This window comes from Thamnophis sirtalis, unplaced genomic scaffold (genome assembly GCF_051295495.1).
Source record: "Thamnophis sirtalis isolate CommonGarterSnake01/CBP01778 unplaced genomic scaffold, rThaSir2_p1.2 scaffold_7, whole genome shotgun sequence".
Lineage (NCBI taxonomy): Eukaryota > Metazoa > Chordata > Lepidosauria > Squamata > Natricidae > Thamnophis > Thamnophis sirtalis.
This window is the reverse complement of record NW_028261387.1, coordinates 44,048,295-44,065,093: the sequence shown is the minus strand read 5'-3', so window position 1 is coordinate 44,065,093 and position 16,799 is coordinate 44,048,295. Positions and strand designations below refer to the sequence as shown.

At 39.3% G+C, this 16,799-nt stretch overlaps 2 protein-coding genes across 6 annotated transcripts in view; one reads left to right on the top strand and one right to left on the bottom strand.

Moving 5' to 3' along the window:
* Positions 1 to 9,079, top strand: LOC106547402 (glutathione S-transferase Mu 1). The gene is made up of 8 exons (XM_014064553.2): positions 1 to 157; positions 3,054 to 3,129; positions 6,295 to 6,359; positions 6,497 to 6,578; positions 6,674 to 6,774; positions 7,556 to 7,651; positions 7,730 to 7,840; positions 8,826 to 9,079. The coding sequence occupies exons 1-8, from the start codon at positions 128 to 130 to the stop codon at positions 8,919 to 8,921; spliced, it is 657 nt and encodes a 218-aa protein (XP_013920028.1). The 5' UTR covers positions 1 to 127; the 3' UTR covers positions 8,922 to 9,079.
* Positions 8,955 to 16,799, bottom strand: part of EPS8L3 (EPS8 signaling adaptor L3) — a 30,686-nt gene continuing 22,841 nt past the window's right edge. For 3 of the 5 annotated variants that reach the window (XM_014064548.2, XM_014064550.2, XM_014064551.2), the window contains 4 exons: positions 15,642 to 15,764; positions 14,269 to 14,354; positions 13,265 to 13,397; positions 9,275 to 10,893 (listed from right to left, as the gene is read on the bottom strand). In XM_014064548.2, the coding sequence (XP_013920023.2) occupies positions 13,265 to 13,397; positions 14,269 to 14,354; positions 15,642 to 15,764 (342 nt within the window). In that variant the 3' untranslated portion in view covers positions 9,275 to 10,893. Of the gene's footprint in view, positions 9,245 to 9,274; positions 10,894 to 13,264; positions 13,398 to 14,268; positions 14,355 to 15,641; positions 15,765 to 16,799 lie in introns of those variants that run through there. The other 2 variants (XM_014064549.2, XM_014064552.2) reach the window with 2 other exon arrangements.

The following is a 16,799-nucleotide window of genomic DNA, read 5'->3' as shown; positions in this document are numbered from 1 at the left end:
GCTTTAGCATTTTCTGAAGCCCCTCCCAGACGGAGTCTACCTCTTTAGGTTGCAGAGCCAAGTGTCCCGCGAAGCGGAGAGTCCGCCGTGTGAGCGACAGAGCCGAGGAGCTGCAACCGCCACGACGATGATTCTGGGCTACTGGGACATTAGAGGGGTGAGTTGCTCGGGCAAGAAAACAGGCGCTGGGTTTGCTTTCCCTGGGCGCCGTGCGGGACCTGCTGCTTCTCTTCTCTCGCTGTTGCCACCAACGATGCCGGCGGGGCTCCAGGTTGCAGCCGAGGCGTGCAGGAAACCGGCCGCCTCTCCTTGCTGGATGCTCGAAGCGGCTGTTTGAAAAGGCGGGGAGATTCCCATCCACCCACCCCGCGCCCCAGTAAGGCCTTTCTCTGCCTGCGGGCGAATGGAAGGAGAGGCGGCGGTTCCGCGGGCTTCTCCTGACCTTTCTCAGGTTCTCGGCGGGGCCGTTGCCAGCCTTGGCTGCTTGCAAAATCAGCTGGGCTTGTCTTGCACGCGGGCATTTGTTGCGGGGGGGCGGGGGGGGGCGGGGGAGGCCTGCTTCGATCTCCTGCGCCTGCAGACTGAGTGATCTCGTGGCCCGAAAGGAGTTCACTTTCCTCTTTCAGCGGGGACCCCTTCTTTGTCTCGGGGGAGGAGAGGGTGTGTGCCCGACATATTGAGTAAAATTGGCAGTTGGATCTAAATAAACGTTGCCGAAATTGCGCTGCAGAGGGAAAGATGAGTAAGTTCACGGTTAAAGCAGGTTTAACGTTTTCAAGGTGGCGCTGCACATTTCCCCTGCCACGTGACGTGGGTTTCACAATGAAATCAGGGGTCATTCCTGGAGGAATATCTCCTCTTTTTCCTGTCCCCATAGATAAAGGGTGGGAAACGTCAGCTCAATAAATTGAATAAAGTAACAACCTTCCAGAGACTGAGTGTTACCTCCTGCCTTCCAAGATCACAGCTTCAAATCCAGTAGGAAATCCTTTCCTTTGTTATTTATTCACAAAAGAAATTCCCCCACCCAAGAAGGACTTTTAGTGTGGCTCCCTGTCCAAAGGAGTTGCTACCCCTGTCTATGTGTGGATACAATGGAATTGATTAAAAATGAGTGATTACTATGTGTTTAAAATGGGTGTGGAACAGAAATCGCACTTGTACTGATGAGATTGGAGAATATATATAAGCCTGAACCATTTCTCCCCTTGGTTTCCCCCTATAATTATATTGATGAAGAAAAATAAGTGTTGCTGCAAGCACTGGAAAATATTGAAGGAGCTCAAAGAACCATGAACAGGATTTAAGTAGCAGAGTTTCCTCTTCAAGTGGCTCTAGTAGTTTATCCAGCCTCAATGGGGGTCCTCCAAATAGGTTGGACTGCAGTTTCAGTCATTCTGCCTGGCTATGCTGGGTAAGGAGAACAGGAATTGTTTTAATGTTAAAGTTAAAAGGAGGAGGTTGCTTAGCAAATTGCAGGAACCGGTGCTGCCTTCTTTCCCTTCCATTTGAACCTTTCCCCCAGAGTGTGCTTGCTGGAGTTGTCAATAAAGCTGTAACCTTGTCATAGGTGTGGGAGAAGAACGGCGGAAGCGTGTTTTGGAGCTCTGCCACTGGCGGCAAACGGAGTATATAGTGGACAACAAAAGCCATTTTTCCTCTCGAAGGAGTGGACGGTCCAGAGAGGGAAAAAAGTATATAGAACCGATCAGAATAACAGAGTTGGAAGGAACCTTGGGAGGTCTTCTAGTCCAACCCCACCTGTTCAGGCAGGAAACCCTATACAAGCCTATACCTACACAGAAAACCCTATAGCAGCACACTAGGCAAGGCAAAGCAGAAAGTAAAAAAAGATGCAAGTGCTCTACATGCCGGCCATTAAGCGAAAAAGAAAAAACAATCTCAGAGAGAGGGGACTTAAAAGCAGAACTGGTTTAAGAAAGAAGCGCTGGTGTATGATAGAAATCATAGAACATACTATATAGATAATCATAATAGAGCTATAGGTGAAAGTAATTGAATGGTAATGGTATAAAATATATTGAATAGCATTAGTATAAATGATATTATATGGAATAGTAATCATATAGTAATTATATAGCAATGGTATAAAGATAATCACTTATATGTACGTTAAAAAAAATAAAACAATTCACCAACCCTTTTGGAGAGGTACAAAGAAACCACCTGTCCAGGGACAATAGTAGTGTGTCTTCTCTTGAGTCTGGGTCAGTCTAATTGGTACAGTTTAAAAATAACCCATGACTGGTTGGGGAACACTGAATATTTGTTTTTCTTCTACCAAACATAAGTACACCTTCATAGTTTTGAACTGCCTCTTTCTCGTGGGGATCTTTTGCTAGTTACCAAGTGTTAAATCATATAGATCTGGTCTTGGCAAAGAGGAAGGAATGTGCAAATCATTGTGGGAGGAGTTCAGTCCCAAGAAGAAATTGAGAAGAAACTTGAATAACCCTCCCTTGATTTTGCTTGGGATGGGAAGGGTAGTGAGGAACTCTTGATAGAGGCTTTCAAAGTGCCTGTCATTCTAGATAAAGGCAAAGGGTTCCCCTTGCAATGTGCTAGTTGTTCCTGACTCTAGGGGGTGGGGCTCATCTCCGTTTCAAGGCCAAAGAGTCAGTGCTGTCCAAAGATGTCTCCTTAGTTATGTGGCCGGCATGAATTAATGCTGAAGACGCACAGAACGCCTTTACCTTCCCACCAAGATGGTTCCTATTTTTCTATTTGCATTTTTACATGCTTTAGAACTGCTAGGTTGACAGAAGCTGGGGCAAGTAACGAGAGCTCACTCCATTATGCGGTGCTAGGGATTCGAACTGCTGACCTTTCTGATCAACAAGCTTAGCATTTTAGCCACTGAGCACTGTGTCTGGCCTGTCATTCTACCCAGTAAGAATAAAGAACATTCTTGAAATCTCTGTGTCCATTTCTTGGCCCTGTTTACCTCAATGGGTTCTCATCAGATCTCTTCACACATCTTGTGAAAAACTACCCCACCCATCTGATGGCTGGTTTGCTTGTTTTCTTTACAGCTTGCCCATAGCATTCGATTGCTGCTTGAATATACAGGAACACCTTACGAAGATAAGTTATACAGCTGTGGAGAAGGTTTGTATGCCTTGCCGAGTTTCATTTGCACCGAAGTCCTCTCCTTCCCCCCGCTTTTTCTTCTGTGAATATAACTTGTTGAATGTAAATATTAGCTCAGCTCTTCATTAAAAAAACCTCTTATTTGTTTCTAGCTTTTGAGTATTCCCAAGAATGTGGGGAATGTGTTCTTGCTCTACACAAATGTATAAAAGGTTAGAGTAGAAGAGAAGCAGAATAAATTATTTAAACATTCCTTAAGTTACCTAAGATAGGATGGTGCACACAATAATTAGATGGAGCTGTTCATTGAAGGCTGGGCTGTTATACAACTGTTATATTGGAGCTTTTCCAGATGATCTCTCTAGTGCAATATGATGGGCCTCTTTCCAAAGCCATTAACTTAAGCTAATTTTCCTTTATATAACAACAGGCTCCTTATATCCATTCATCATCTCAGGCAGCTCCTTATTTTGGAATAAACTAGGTTCTAGAACCTATGAACTAGGTTCATCCAGACTGTTATCTCATTAGGGAGACCTCTGAGTCACAATGAGTGGGTGCTTATCAGTAAATGATTCTAATATACCTATCTTTTTATCTATTTGCTGCCAAAAATCGCAGACATTATTAAATAATAATTTTGTTCAGCATTGCACATTTCAGTTCTCTTGAGTTGGCTTTAGGCAAGTCCTATGAAGTATAATAGTGCTCTTCTAATGAAAGTTCAAGTCAAGGATATTGCATAATCTTTATCACTACAATTGCAGGCTTCTAATCCAGCAGGATATCTCCATTTATCTCTGCTGATTCTTGGTCTCTCTATCTGGATATCCAGGCACCCAGTTCCCTCTAACCCTGCTCTTTTATATTTATGCCCATGCACTGCTCTGTAAGTTTTCTTAGTTTTATTCACAAGTTACTTTCAGGTCAACATTAGTAAAATAGGTATTAAACATGTGGGAGAGATTTTGGTGTTACAGGATACTCTGATAGCTTGAAGTGCCCCCTCCCCCTCCCCTTTTGTATACAATGTTGTCCTTACACATCTGAGAAAGATTAGTTTTTAATTTATAGGAAAACAGTACAAAGGGTTGGCACTTGGAATTACTTTATAGCTGTGGTGTTGTCCACCTCGGTCCCTCATTCCATTATTGGATTGTAGCTCCCGGATCGCCATCTAATGAATGTGTAGAATTAGTTTTTGATAGGCTCCTGGTATGGTTTGTTAGGCAATAGTCATAGTTGGTCATAACCTGGCTAATATTTGCATTGAATTAGGTATTAGTATATAAACATGTATATCCATATACTACTAAAACTTTACTCTGTGTAACTTTTAAGTGGCCAAAATGGTCCATCATAAGGCAAACACCTTTTCAACCAAGGTATCTCAATTGAGCCAACTTACAGAATGCTGGGACACATCACTCCAGTGGGAATTAAATTCTGGAAAGTTCTTGTCATTTGGTACTGCTGTGCTGCTGTTATTCAGCACTGCTTTTGTGGTCACATGATCCTCATTTACAATCTTCTCTGACATATTCCCACAAATCAATAGGAAGCCTGGGAAGCTGGTAGGAAGAAATTGGGTTGATGGGGATCATATGACCACAGCAGCAGTTCTGAGGATGCTGATCCTGCTGGTAGCCACCTCATATTATATCAGCACCAAATTCTCTTCTTCAAATAGGACAACATTTAAATCTGAGAAATAAACCACTCTATTTATTTATTGTGCCAAATATTTATGGGATTTTCCATTTATTCAGATGGAGAGGATGATTTCTTTTTTAAAAAAAGTTTTTTAATTATTATTCTCATATATAGTTACAGGTATACATTCTCATAGTTAGTTAGTTTAGTTAGTTTATTGGTTTTGTATGCCACCCACTCCCGAAGGACTCGGGGCGGCATAAGAACATATTGTTCTTATTTATCTTTATTATTTTTACATATTTGTTTTTCCATATAAAAGGTTAAAATATACATTCTGGGTTGCTTTGCTTGCCATCCCATACACAACTCTATTTTTTCTTTTCTTTTCACCCTCCCTCCCTTCTCTACTTTCCTCCTTCCTCCTCTCCTCTCCCTTTCCTTCTTCCCTTACCTCTCCCCTGCTCCTCTCTTCCTTTTCCTCCTCCTACTCTCTCCTTCTCTTTCTATCCCTTCCCTCCTTCCTCTCCTTTCCTCTTTCTTCCTTCCTTTTCCTCTCTCCTCTCATCCTTTTTTCCTTTCCTTTTCTGTTGTTGTGGTTATCTCTTTTCAACTCTAAGCTGGTGTATTTTCAGGATGGTTTTCCTGCAAACCCTGTTATAATTTTATACTTATCCTTTCCTATTCCCTTTTCTTCATTATCATGTCCTAACTATTTTTTTCTCTATATCTCATTCTTGAACATATACTTATATATTAATACTTTCTTTTCCATTTCCCACCCTCTTCCCCCCTTTCCATTTAATAGTGTCTTATTTGAGTTCTATATCTCTCTCTTGCTTTTTTTCCTAAATTCTTTTCTCTAACCAATCATAAAATCTTCCCCATGTCTTGAAGTACGCCGATTCCTCTTTATACTTTATTCTCAAAGTTAACCTGCACAATCTAAAATTTTTATTATTATCTCTTCTTCTGTTGGTATCTTACCTGATTTCCAATTCTGTGCAAATAGAATTCTCGCTGCCGTAGTTACATGCATAATCAAATATGTATCTTCTTTTTTATATTTTTTTGGAAGGATACCCAATAAAAATATCTCTGGCCTAAGCTCTATATTTTGCTGTAAGTGGGGAGAATGATTTCTTCATGTGGCTTGATCTTGCCAAATTGTTTCCTTGAAATAACAGCATGCTAAGCTTGCCTTGCTCACCTCTGTTAATTTTTGTTTTGTGATTTGATGTGTTCTATAAACCTAGCCCATTTAGTTACTTTATAGTTCAGTGCAATGGACAAACTTCAAAAATTGGATTAATTCAGCAGCCAAGCTATGCTTATCATGCAACCAGTCATTAAATGACAGAGGTAAACTTGCCAGCATTTGATATGGTACTTGCTATAACTGGGTCAGAAGAAGCATGCACTTTTTGGCATTTCCTAAAATGGATTGCTTTGTCTAGTGAAAGGTCAGCAGTTTATATCTTATTTAAATTTTCTGGCTGTCTGAACTTTCTATCTCCCATTTTCTACCAGCTCCGGATTATGATAAAAGTCAATGGATCAATGAAAAAGAAAAATTGGGGCTGGACTTCCCTAATGTAAGTAACTGTATGTATAATAGTTGGGAAGAATATCTTTCCATAATGCTGAAGGACAATTAGATAGAGAGCAATCATGTGAAAACCTAACAGGGCAAAGATGTGTTCTTAAGCAGTTCATTCTGTTTACTTTCCAGCTTCCATACTTAATTGATGGCAAGACCAAATTGACACAGAGTAATGCTATTATCAGGTACATCGCACGCAAGCACGATCTTTGTAAGTATACCTGAGCTCTTTTGGAAGGTGAATTGGCTGATTAAGACCTGTTTTTGCTGCCCAGCATTTCTCATCTCTTTCTATACTATCTGCAGGTGGCAAAACCGAGGAAGAACTTAACAGAGTGGACATGCTGGAGAATCAGGTGATGGATTTCCGTATGGGCTTGGCGATGATTTGCTACAATCCTGACTTTGTGAGTTGATTCACCTTCATTTCCATTTTCTAGTAAACTGGAATAAAGAAGTGATGCCATGTAATGCTGTACAAACTAAAGATTGGATCCACTTAAAACACAGAAATCATAGTTACTGGGTGTGTCACTAAAAGTTTCTTGCGGCAAGTGGGTAAAAGTGATGTGTAAACATCTGCTAATATCTGTGCCAATTTTCTAGGAATCAAGATGGAGAAGATTTTTTTAAGGGCTATTGCCTATATTCAGGCATTAAGTAATTTGGAAAAGTCTACATGTGAAACCTCCAGATATGAACCTTCCAGTTCATGATATTGATCTTTGCATGCAGTTCCATGTTAAACTTAAATATCTGCTGATATTTGAAATCAACATGTGTATATTTGCAATGGGGAATTGTGTTGTGTGTTGGCATAATGCTCCAAATAATAAACATGTCAACTAGCTCTCTCAAAGTTAAAATGCAAAGGAATTTCCCTTCACTTTTCTGTACAATTGCTGAATAGATATGAGTTATGTTTGCTGGTCATAAAACAATTTATTTTAATCCTTCCTGCTCACATTACACATACCGCTATAGTGATTGAACTGGAAGGAATATATTTTATGTGACCCAAAGGAATTGTCAAATAGTTCAGTATTTCTGTAATGCCATCAGAATGTAAGGAGTAACTTTGGCTTCCTCTGATGCCTCTTGGATGGAGCATGTCAAATTCCATAACTGTTGAGTAGAAACAAGCAATGGTTTCAATTCAGTTTTTTTTTCTTCTTGCTTGTTTTGCAGGAGAAACTGAAGCCTGGATATTTGGAGCAATTACCAGGGAAACTCAAACTCTTCTCCCAGTTTTTGGGGGATAGAAAGTGGTTTGCTGGGGATAAGGTACGTGCATAGCCATACCTGGGTATCCTTGGGCAGGTTTGATCTTTCTGGTGACTCACTACTGATTTTTTTTCCCAGATCACATTTGTTGACTTTCTCATGTACGATGTACTTGATCAAAATCGCATGTTTGAACCCAAGTGCCTTGATCAATTCAAGAACCTTCAAGATTTTCTGACCCGTTTTGAGGTTAGCTTTGGCTTCATGAAATTTGCTGGCTTGTGCATCATGTGACTTAGTCTACTGGGTTTTGGCAGGAACTGACAGATTAATCCACAACGTTTATCTGTTGGCTAGATATGCAAATTGGAATGGGCAGAAATATATGAAAAATGCCATCCTTATGGTATGAGCTACTGTCTGTGTAGTATATGAAACAAACACCATAAGACTTGGTGGTAGATTCCCTTCCATACTTTTATTTGATATACATTTTCCTATGATGAACTGGTTGTTAAACAGTGAAAGGATTTTAAAATCTACTACCAACAGGTAAACTTGAAATTGGTATGCATGTGTGATAAGTAAAACAGACTATCATAAGTGAATGATTTCAGAAGGTGCAGATAGGAAATCTACTGACTACCTGGGTAAATGCAGCTTTTTTTTAGCTGCCCCCAAGCCCCTCCCCAAGACTATGGATTGAAAATAATGAGTAACTATAAAAAAAAACCAAGGTTTCCCCTCCAATTCTGGGTGGAAAGCAAAATATAGTTGGCACTAAATCCTAGCAGCCATTCCCTAGCTCAGAGTTCCCTAAGCTTTCTGGCTTTGGAGGGGGGAGAGGGGATGTGTGCGGCTCCATTTGGAGTGCATGTGCACTGCTCACTGTCTGCTTGCACAAGTGGGGATGCGCTCGTGCTCACCCGTCACTTCTGTGGCCCCGTGGATTGGGTACCCCTGTCCTAATTGATGGTTTCAGATATTTTTGGATTTCATCCTCATCATCTTTCCCCATCTAGGCATGGCAGCAGAGGTTGAAGGGAAAGGGCATGGGGAGGGTACTCCATTAATGTGGTTTCATCTAGAATGTATTTTTAATGTAGAAGAAATGAGTGTGGTTGCCCTGATGGTGGGTTTATTGGGTGGTTGGTAGGAGTATGCCTGCTTGAGCTTTTAGCCTACTAGCAGCTTCTCTCAATCTCCTAAATATTTCTTTTGTCTGCATCCTCAGGCCCTGGAGAAAATTGCTGCTTACATGAGTTCCAGTCGCTTCATGAAAACTCCAATTAACAATAAGATGGCCAAATGGTGTAACAAGAAAACATAAAGAAAGAAATCTTTGTGCTGGATGAGATATTCCCCCACCCCCCTTTCTCCATTCTTGTCTTGGGTGGAGTTGATAAGAAAAAGAATGGTCGTTCTGTAGAATTGTGATATTTAGGTATTTGGAAAGCAATAGTGCTCAATAAAGTGTCTTGGAATTACTTTGTGATGTTGTCCTGTTTGCTTCACTGTCACATCCTTTTGACTTGTAGTCTCTCACACCTCCTGTTTTATCTCTATGTTTTAAGGTAATTCACATGAATATGCCTTTATCTATGAAGAACTGCTTTCACATGTGCTCAAAGCTGATTGGCTGTTGACCTTTGGCTAAAATGAGAACAGCACAGAAGAAATATAAAAGGCTACTAATTTTATTTTCCATTACATATAAGAAATATTTAAATAATGTCGATTAAACAAAATAATAAGTTAGATGAACATTAGCAGCATCAGAAAACTGTATTCTGACTTACTTAAAGCATGTTCCTGAAAACTGAATCATGAGTCAACTGTATAATATTTTTTGCAAACCCAAAATTTACAAGCTGTCAAATCCTGGGAATAATCTCACATGAATATACATGGACAATTTGGAATTAATTGAAACATAATTACTTTCATAGAAGGGAAGTTCATTATTTTTTAAACAATCACTTCATTTTTCTACCCAATTTCTCTATCATGTTCTAGCATGAATCAGTGAAAGTATTTCTAAACTGACAAATGAAGAAATTAAAGTAAACCTAATATACTCATATTCATAATACACCCATAAAATGGTATATTTCAACCAGTAAATACATTGAATCATTTTCTTCATTTCTAATCCAGAAGTGCAAAAGAGCGTCAAAATATGACTTTTCTATTTCCAAGCAAAATGTTCTTGTCCTAAACTATGTTTGTACACAATGATGAAAGTTGGAAAGTAAGTGAATACTCTTTAAGACATTATGCGGAGCCCTGATGGTGCAGTGATTAGAATACAGTACTGCAGGCTACTTCTGCTGTCTGCTGCCTGCCTGTAGTTTGGCAGCTCAATTCTCACCAGGCTCAAGGTTGACTCAGGTTTCCCTCCTGAGGTTGGTAAAATGAGGACCCAGATTGTTGGGGGGCAATATGCTGACTCTCTAAACTGTTTGGAGAGGGCTGTAAAGCACTGCGAAATGGTGTATAAGTCTAAGTGGTAGTGCTCTTGCTATTATCCAAAAAGAATTTGCTTATGTGTGAGTAGCTCTCAAATGGTTGGAGTGAGGATGAAAATAATTGCCTGGCTTGCTGGAGCCTTTTCATTAAGTGGATTTTCTGCCAATCCTTGGGAAAAGATCAATTATTGTTTTTCAAATGTATTAATCTGTGTCTTAACTACAAATTTGGGGATGGAATATACCGTAATATAGTCTTTTTACACGTTCAAGCTTTTGTCCCCTACTCCAATTATCCTCACTTGGAGAAGGTAGAGTATTTCCAAATCAGATTCATTATTCAGAACATCCTGGCTACCTCAAAGTTATCTTTTCAAAGTTCTAAGATCTAAAAGATCCATTTAAGATTCTATCCTTTATAAATATGTCCTGGAAATAGTCTCTTTTCACACTCAAAAATTGATGAGGTGGTCTGATCAGGCCAGGCTGCAAGAATCAATGACCCCTGCAAATGTCCCCTATCCTGAAAGCCATAGCCCAATAATAGAAAAGTATGTCATCACTGTAATAACAGCCATTTACAAATGTTCCTGAGATCATTCAAAAATGGTAAACATGTTACTTGCTACAGCATTTACAGAAGCATCTTAAAGCCCTCTTGAAGGCTATTCTTAAACAGCAATTACAAACTAACTGGAAAATTAGTGGACTGAAGATCACCATGCAGCTAATAACATTTTCAGTGAATTGTGCCATTGATGCAGTGATCATCTCTTCAAAATAGAGGATGGAATGGGTTAGGAGATCTGCAAAAGCTAATGCTGAGGACCATTACTGTGAAAGGAAGCACAGAGATTAAACCCTAACTTAAATAAACTAGCATTAAAAAAAACACCACTTCATGGAAAAAAAAAGACTTCATGGAAAATTACAATGGGGTATGATTAATTTTATCTTGGTATTATGTGAGTTGAGAATTCAGTATTCTGCAATTCCCCCACCTGTGGGGAATTCTGGCTCATATCCCTTGAAGAGGATAGGATCATGTACTGTATGAAAGTAAATATATTTTAATCCTCATAGCAATATTGTAGTGGGCGTGCTTAATAAGAGAGGCTAATATAAGGTCATTCAGTAAATTTCAAACAGAAGTGAGTACCCTAAATTCTACCTACCAATAGTTGGTTAGTGTTTTGCTGCTTTGCACATTATCAGTTTTCAAAAATAAATAAATAAATAATTGTATCACTCCCCCCCCCCCCCAACATAAATAGTTGACCTAGAAAAGGGGTGTCCAAACTTGGTAACTTTAAGGCTTGTGGACTTCTGGCTCGGGAATTCCGGGAGTTGAAGTCCACAAGTCCACAAAGTTTCCAAGTTTGGACACCCCTGATCTAGAAGAATACTAAATATGCTTCTTTGTCAGAACAATGAAAGTATTACCATTGAAGAAATATGTTAAGATTTTAGAGCACATTTTTGTGCTACACTTATTTAGATAGAAGTATCCTTGACAGGAAGTACAATAGCAACCCTGATTAGAAAATACTTAAGGTTGAATTCATTTCTCTTCTGTTTAACAGTCATTCTCTTGCAACAGTCTGCTTATAAAACATTGCCAGCAGAATATTACTCTTTGCTCCCTTGTGCTTATTGTGCAATTTTCAACACTATCACATGAGTTTATGATATTAAGAGTAAGTTACCAGAAAATGAATGGTAACAATGATCCACTCTTAAATTATGCATTTGGTGTGTCTATCTTATGATTTGCATGTAGGAGTGCATTTATAAGAACTGAGCCTTGTTCTTTTAAATTACACAACCAGATTCCTAATAGATGAAGTAAATGTATGTGCTAATTTATCATATGTTCCTTAGCTAAATATGAAAAAACAAGGACTAAGGAGTAACCTATAAGTGGAGAGTGATGCCAAAACATCTCTGTAGCCATCTTTGGATGGCTAAACCAAACTTCTTTACCCTGTTTCTGTTTCTGGTGTTTTAAACCAAAACCAAAACAAAAAACCTACCAACTTTCTGCAGCATCATTCCCTGTTGGCAATTTGCAACTCCTGAAGGTGTGCTTGCCTTCCTGGGCACGGGCTCTTGATTGTCCTTGATATGGTTATTTTAATTGCTGCTTGTTTAGTTTTTTTTAACATAGGTGCTGGCAAAGTACTTAATTTTTGTTACTTTTTTGAATAGCTCCTAGCTACCCAGTATTACTATGGTGAGATGTGTGGCTACATAAATTGAATACTGATAAAAGAATATTTGTAGGTCAGAGTTGAAATGAGGGGTTTTTGTATTCTCTTTTCATTAGCCAATTTACCGTATTTTTTGGAGTATAAGATGGACCTTTTCCCCTCAAAAAACAGGCTGAAAATGTGGGTGCCTCCCGAAACCCCGCCCCTTCACCAAAATGGCCATGCGTAGCTTTTAGGAGGCTTTCAGAGAGCTTCTGGGGGCTGGGGAGGGCAGAAATGAGCAAAAACCAGACTTTTTTGGCTCAAATTTGCCCCTCAACCCACCCAGGAGCACTCTACAAGCTGCCTAAAGGCTATTCATGCTCTTTAAAAAAAAAGCGGGGCCATTTTAGCAAAAATGGATTGTTTTGGGGTAGTTTGCAGAGTGCAAAAACGTTTTTTTAATTTGCCTCTTCAAAACCTTGGTGCATCTTATACTCCGAAAAATACGATAGGTAGCTAGTTGGCTAATGAAATATCTTCAAGAAAACAACCAAGTTCAGAGAGAAGCAAGGACCACTCATAAATTGAATGAATGAATGAACGAACAAACAAACAAACAAACAAACAAACAAACAAATCCTGCTGTTTTGTGGGGGGAAATGGGAAGCATGTGCTTATTGTCTCTTTTAATTCCCCACCACCACTAAAATGCTCCCAGAAAGGGTCCATCCCCATTGGCAGAAGGTCCCATCTGCCAAATCCTGGGTGGGCTTCAGAGGCCAATTCCTTTTTGAATTGACATCTCCTGCCTACAATATCAATCAGATGAAAATCCAAAACAGTCCTGATGACTAATGTTTTAGTTGTTCCTTCATTCATTCTGTGGCGTCATTGAAAAAGGGAGGGAGACTGAAACCCAGTACAAAGCTACATTGACAATATGGTAGCAAACGGTATCTTTCAGCAGATATACTGAGATTGATCCAATGATCAAGATTTAGACATGGTCTTACCTACGGTGGGGATTTAACTCCTGTAAGCATTGAAAATACTTTTCTTCCCTCTTCCGGACAGGCCATTTTCAATTCTTCTTGGCTCAACGACAGTAGCTGTCTACCATTTAAGATGCCAAGGGATTTAACAGTGCTGTTGAAATAAACAAAAGGTACATACGTAGCCAAATGAGTCACTCTTGAAGAAGACTGAAGAAGAAAGCAGGGTTGGACCTGATTCTATATGTTTTGTTTGTGGGCCATGCTACAGTGCATCCTTTTTATTGTTGTTGAAAATAAACAATCTGGGTTTCTCAACATTCAGTGTAGTTAGAGTTGAAAATTGTTGCATGGCTGTGAATTGGAACATGGCCCTTCTAGTTCTGAACACTTGATTTGTGAGCTTGTTGTGCTTGACTGTAAATGTGGAATCTGGTCTTTCCTGTATAAGTTAGCATTATCATATTCATCTTGCTCTATTTTTGCTTAAAAGAAAATTTACATCTACAGTTTCTGTTGAACTACCCTCCTTCCCTGAAAATAAGGCCTCCCAGATAATAAGCCCAATTGGGCTTTTGCATGCATGCGCTAAAATAAGCCCTCCCCTCAAAATAAGCCCTCCTCTAAAATATTGCAACACAGCAGCAGCAATGAGGTGACCACGCTCGCCACCTCCTGCACCTCAAAAATAATAAGACCTCCCCCAAAATAAGGCTAAGTGCTTATTTCAGGGGTCAAAAAAATAAGACCTTGTCTTATTTTTGGGGAAACATGGTATCAGTACCTAGAATTATATCTCCAACTTGACTTCTTTGGTTATAGTGATAGTGTAATTGCTGGGATTAATAGCTGCAGTACAGCAGGGAAGTTAAGTGTCAAGGGAGTAAACAGAGTTGAAAATGAAGGAGGAGTTTACTACTCTACACAACTGTTCATCTCATGAACATCAAGTTTTAGATTAGAAGAATCAAACCAGTCATGACCAGAATCAGATTTATTGGACTAATTATTAAAGTGACACCTACATCTTGGAAAAACCTTTTGTCCTGAGCCAAACTGTGACTTCTGCTGGTGAGGAACTTGGCTTGATATCAGTGAAACCTGCTGAAACCTATATACAGAGACAACAGGAACAAGATGATTCAGAGGAAAAAAGGATATCAATTGCTCAAACTTCTAAAGGCCTACCTATTTCAAAATAAGTGTAATTACAATAAAGTCTCAACAACTGGGCTTGATCTCAATCTTAGGTAAAGATAAAGGTTCCCCTCGAACATATGTGCTAGCTGTTCCCGACTCTGGGGGGTGGTGCTCATCACCGTTTCAAAGTCGAAGAGGCAGCACTCTCCGAAGATGTCTCTATGGTCATGTGGCCGGCATGACTAAACGCCGAAAGCACACAGAACACTGTTACCTTCCCACCAAAGATGGTTCCTATTTTTTCTACTTGCATTTTTTACATGCTTTCAAACTGCTAGGTTGGTTGAAGCTGGGGCAAGTAATAGAAGCTCATTCCATTATGTACACTAGGGATTCGAACTGCTGGCTTTTCTGATAGACAAGCTCAGTATCTTAGCCACTGAGCTACAGTGTTCCTATATCTCAATCTTATTTTCTAATAAATGGCTGCAAATTTGAGGAGCTGAAATTTTCCTTCTATCAGTCAATCAGAATAGAGCTGGAAGAGACTTGGAGGTCTTTTAGTCTAACCCCCTGCTCAAGCAAGAGACTCTATACTATTTCAGACAAGTGACTCTCTAGTCCCTTCTTAAAATGATGAAGCACCCACAGCTTCTGATGGCAAACTGTTCCACTGGTTAATTGTCCTTCCTGTTAGTTTCAGTTCTAGTTCTCAGTGGGTAATATATGTGAAAATATAACTAATATAAATTTACAGTAATCTCAAATACCTAAGTGCTGTTGCTAGAAGCTTCAGATGAGTTGTCTATATTTAGCATAAGTCTTACTTACACATTGTATAGCAGATTGAGAATATCTGCTTTCACTAAATTACCAATTTAATTTCTCAGTTTTAATTCCAAAAAATCCATACAGTTGGGATGAGATTTCTTGCTATTCTTCCTCCATGGATTTGCAGCTAACTTTATGACACAAACAGAATTCGGTATAATTGATAAGCTGAATATTAAGAAGTGAGATATAGCCAACGAGAGCTATTCTGTCTGAAGAAAACAGCTGTTCCAACGAAGTATGCAGAGATGCCCATATGCAGAGAACATAAACTTTTTCTGATTTTGTATCACATTGCCAATAGAGAACTGCTCCCTAGATGTGCCTCCATTTTATATGAAGGGGAGACATGATTATGTGAAATAACACCTAGCATAAAGCATCTGTCTCTGTAATGCCACATGATGCAAAAGAAAATTGTACCCACTTGCACTGGATTGTGTTCTTTAGATGGTGACTGATTCTTAGATTCCAGAATATTATTAGGAATATATCCTTTCTCCCCCATGGCATTTCTGGCAAGCCACCATCTTTTTCGTTGGTCCAAAATCTAAAAAATAGGAGAGTTCAATTTAACAGAGTAACAGAGTTGGAAAGGACCTTGGGAGGTTTTCTAGTCCAACCCCCTGCTCAGGCAGGAAATCCTATACTATTTTGGACAAATGATTGTCCAATCTCTTCTTAAAAACTTCCTGAGTTGGAGAATTCACAACTTCTGGAGGCAAGTTGTTCCACTGGTTAACTGTTCTGTAAGGAAATGTCTTCTTAGTTCCAGGTTGCTTCTCTCCTTATTAGTTTCCACCCATTGCTTCTTGTCCTGCTTTCAGGTGCTTTGCAGAATGACTTGACTCCCTCTTCTTTATGGCAACCCCTTAGATATTTGGATCATGTCGCTATCATGTCGCTCCTAGTCCCTCTTTTCATTAAACTAGACATACCCAATTTCAGCAACCATTCTTTATATGTTTTAGCCTCCAGTCCCTAATCATCTTTAAGAGTATTATTTTAGAGTCTCTTTTTTCTATCATGGTAACCAAAACTGGATCCAGTATACTAAGTATGGTCTTACCAAGGCATTATTGAGTAGTATTGATATTTCACATAATCTTGATTCTATCTCTCTGATATGCACCCTAGTACTGTGTTAGCTTTTTGGGCAGCTGCAACACACGTGCCGGCTTAAGTAATTGTCCACTAGGACTCCTGTCACAATTACTACTATTGATCCACCTATACTATACCTGTGCATTTAATTTTTCTTGCCTAAATGCAGAACCTTACTTTTTTCACCATTGGATTTCATTTTGTTAGCTAGGGCCCAATGTTCAAGTCTATCAAGATCTACCTATATATTAAGCCTATCTTCTGGAGTGTTGGCTATTCCTACCAGCATGGTGTCGTCTGCAAATTTGATGAGTTCACCATCTATTCCCTCATCTAAATCATTGATGAAGGAGATATGAGGAATTGATGAAGAAGGTATGAGATATAACAAAAAAGAATATGATAACACATGTTCATCAGTATATCATTGATGAAAAATATATGAGATAACTCTTGATAGACTAAGGAACCCAATACTGAA

Coding starts and splice junctions, on each gene's coding strand:
- LOC106547402 (XM_014064553.2), top strand. CDS start 128: ATGATTCTGGGCTACTGGGACATTAGAGGG. Junction 3,130..6,294: donor GTTATACAGCTGTGGAGAAG/GTTTGTATGCCT, acceptor ATTTTCTACCAG/CTCCGGATTATGATAAAAGT. Junction 7,652..7,729: donor AGTGGTTTGCTGGGGATAAG/GTACGTGCATAG, acceptor TTTTTTTCCCAG/ATCACATTTGTTGACTTTCT.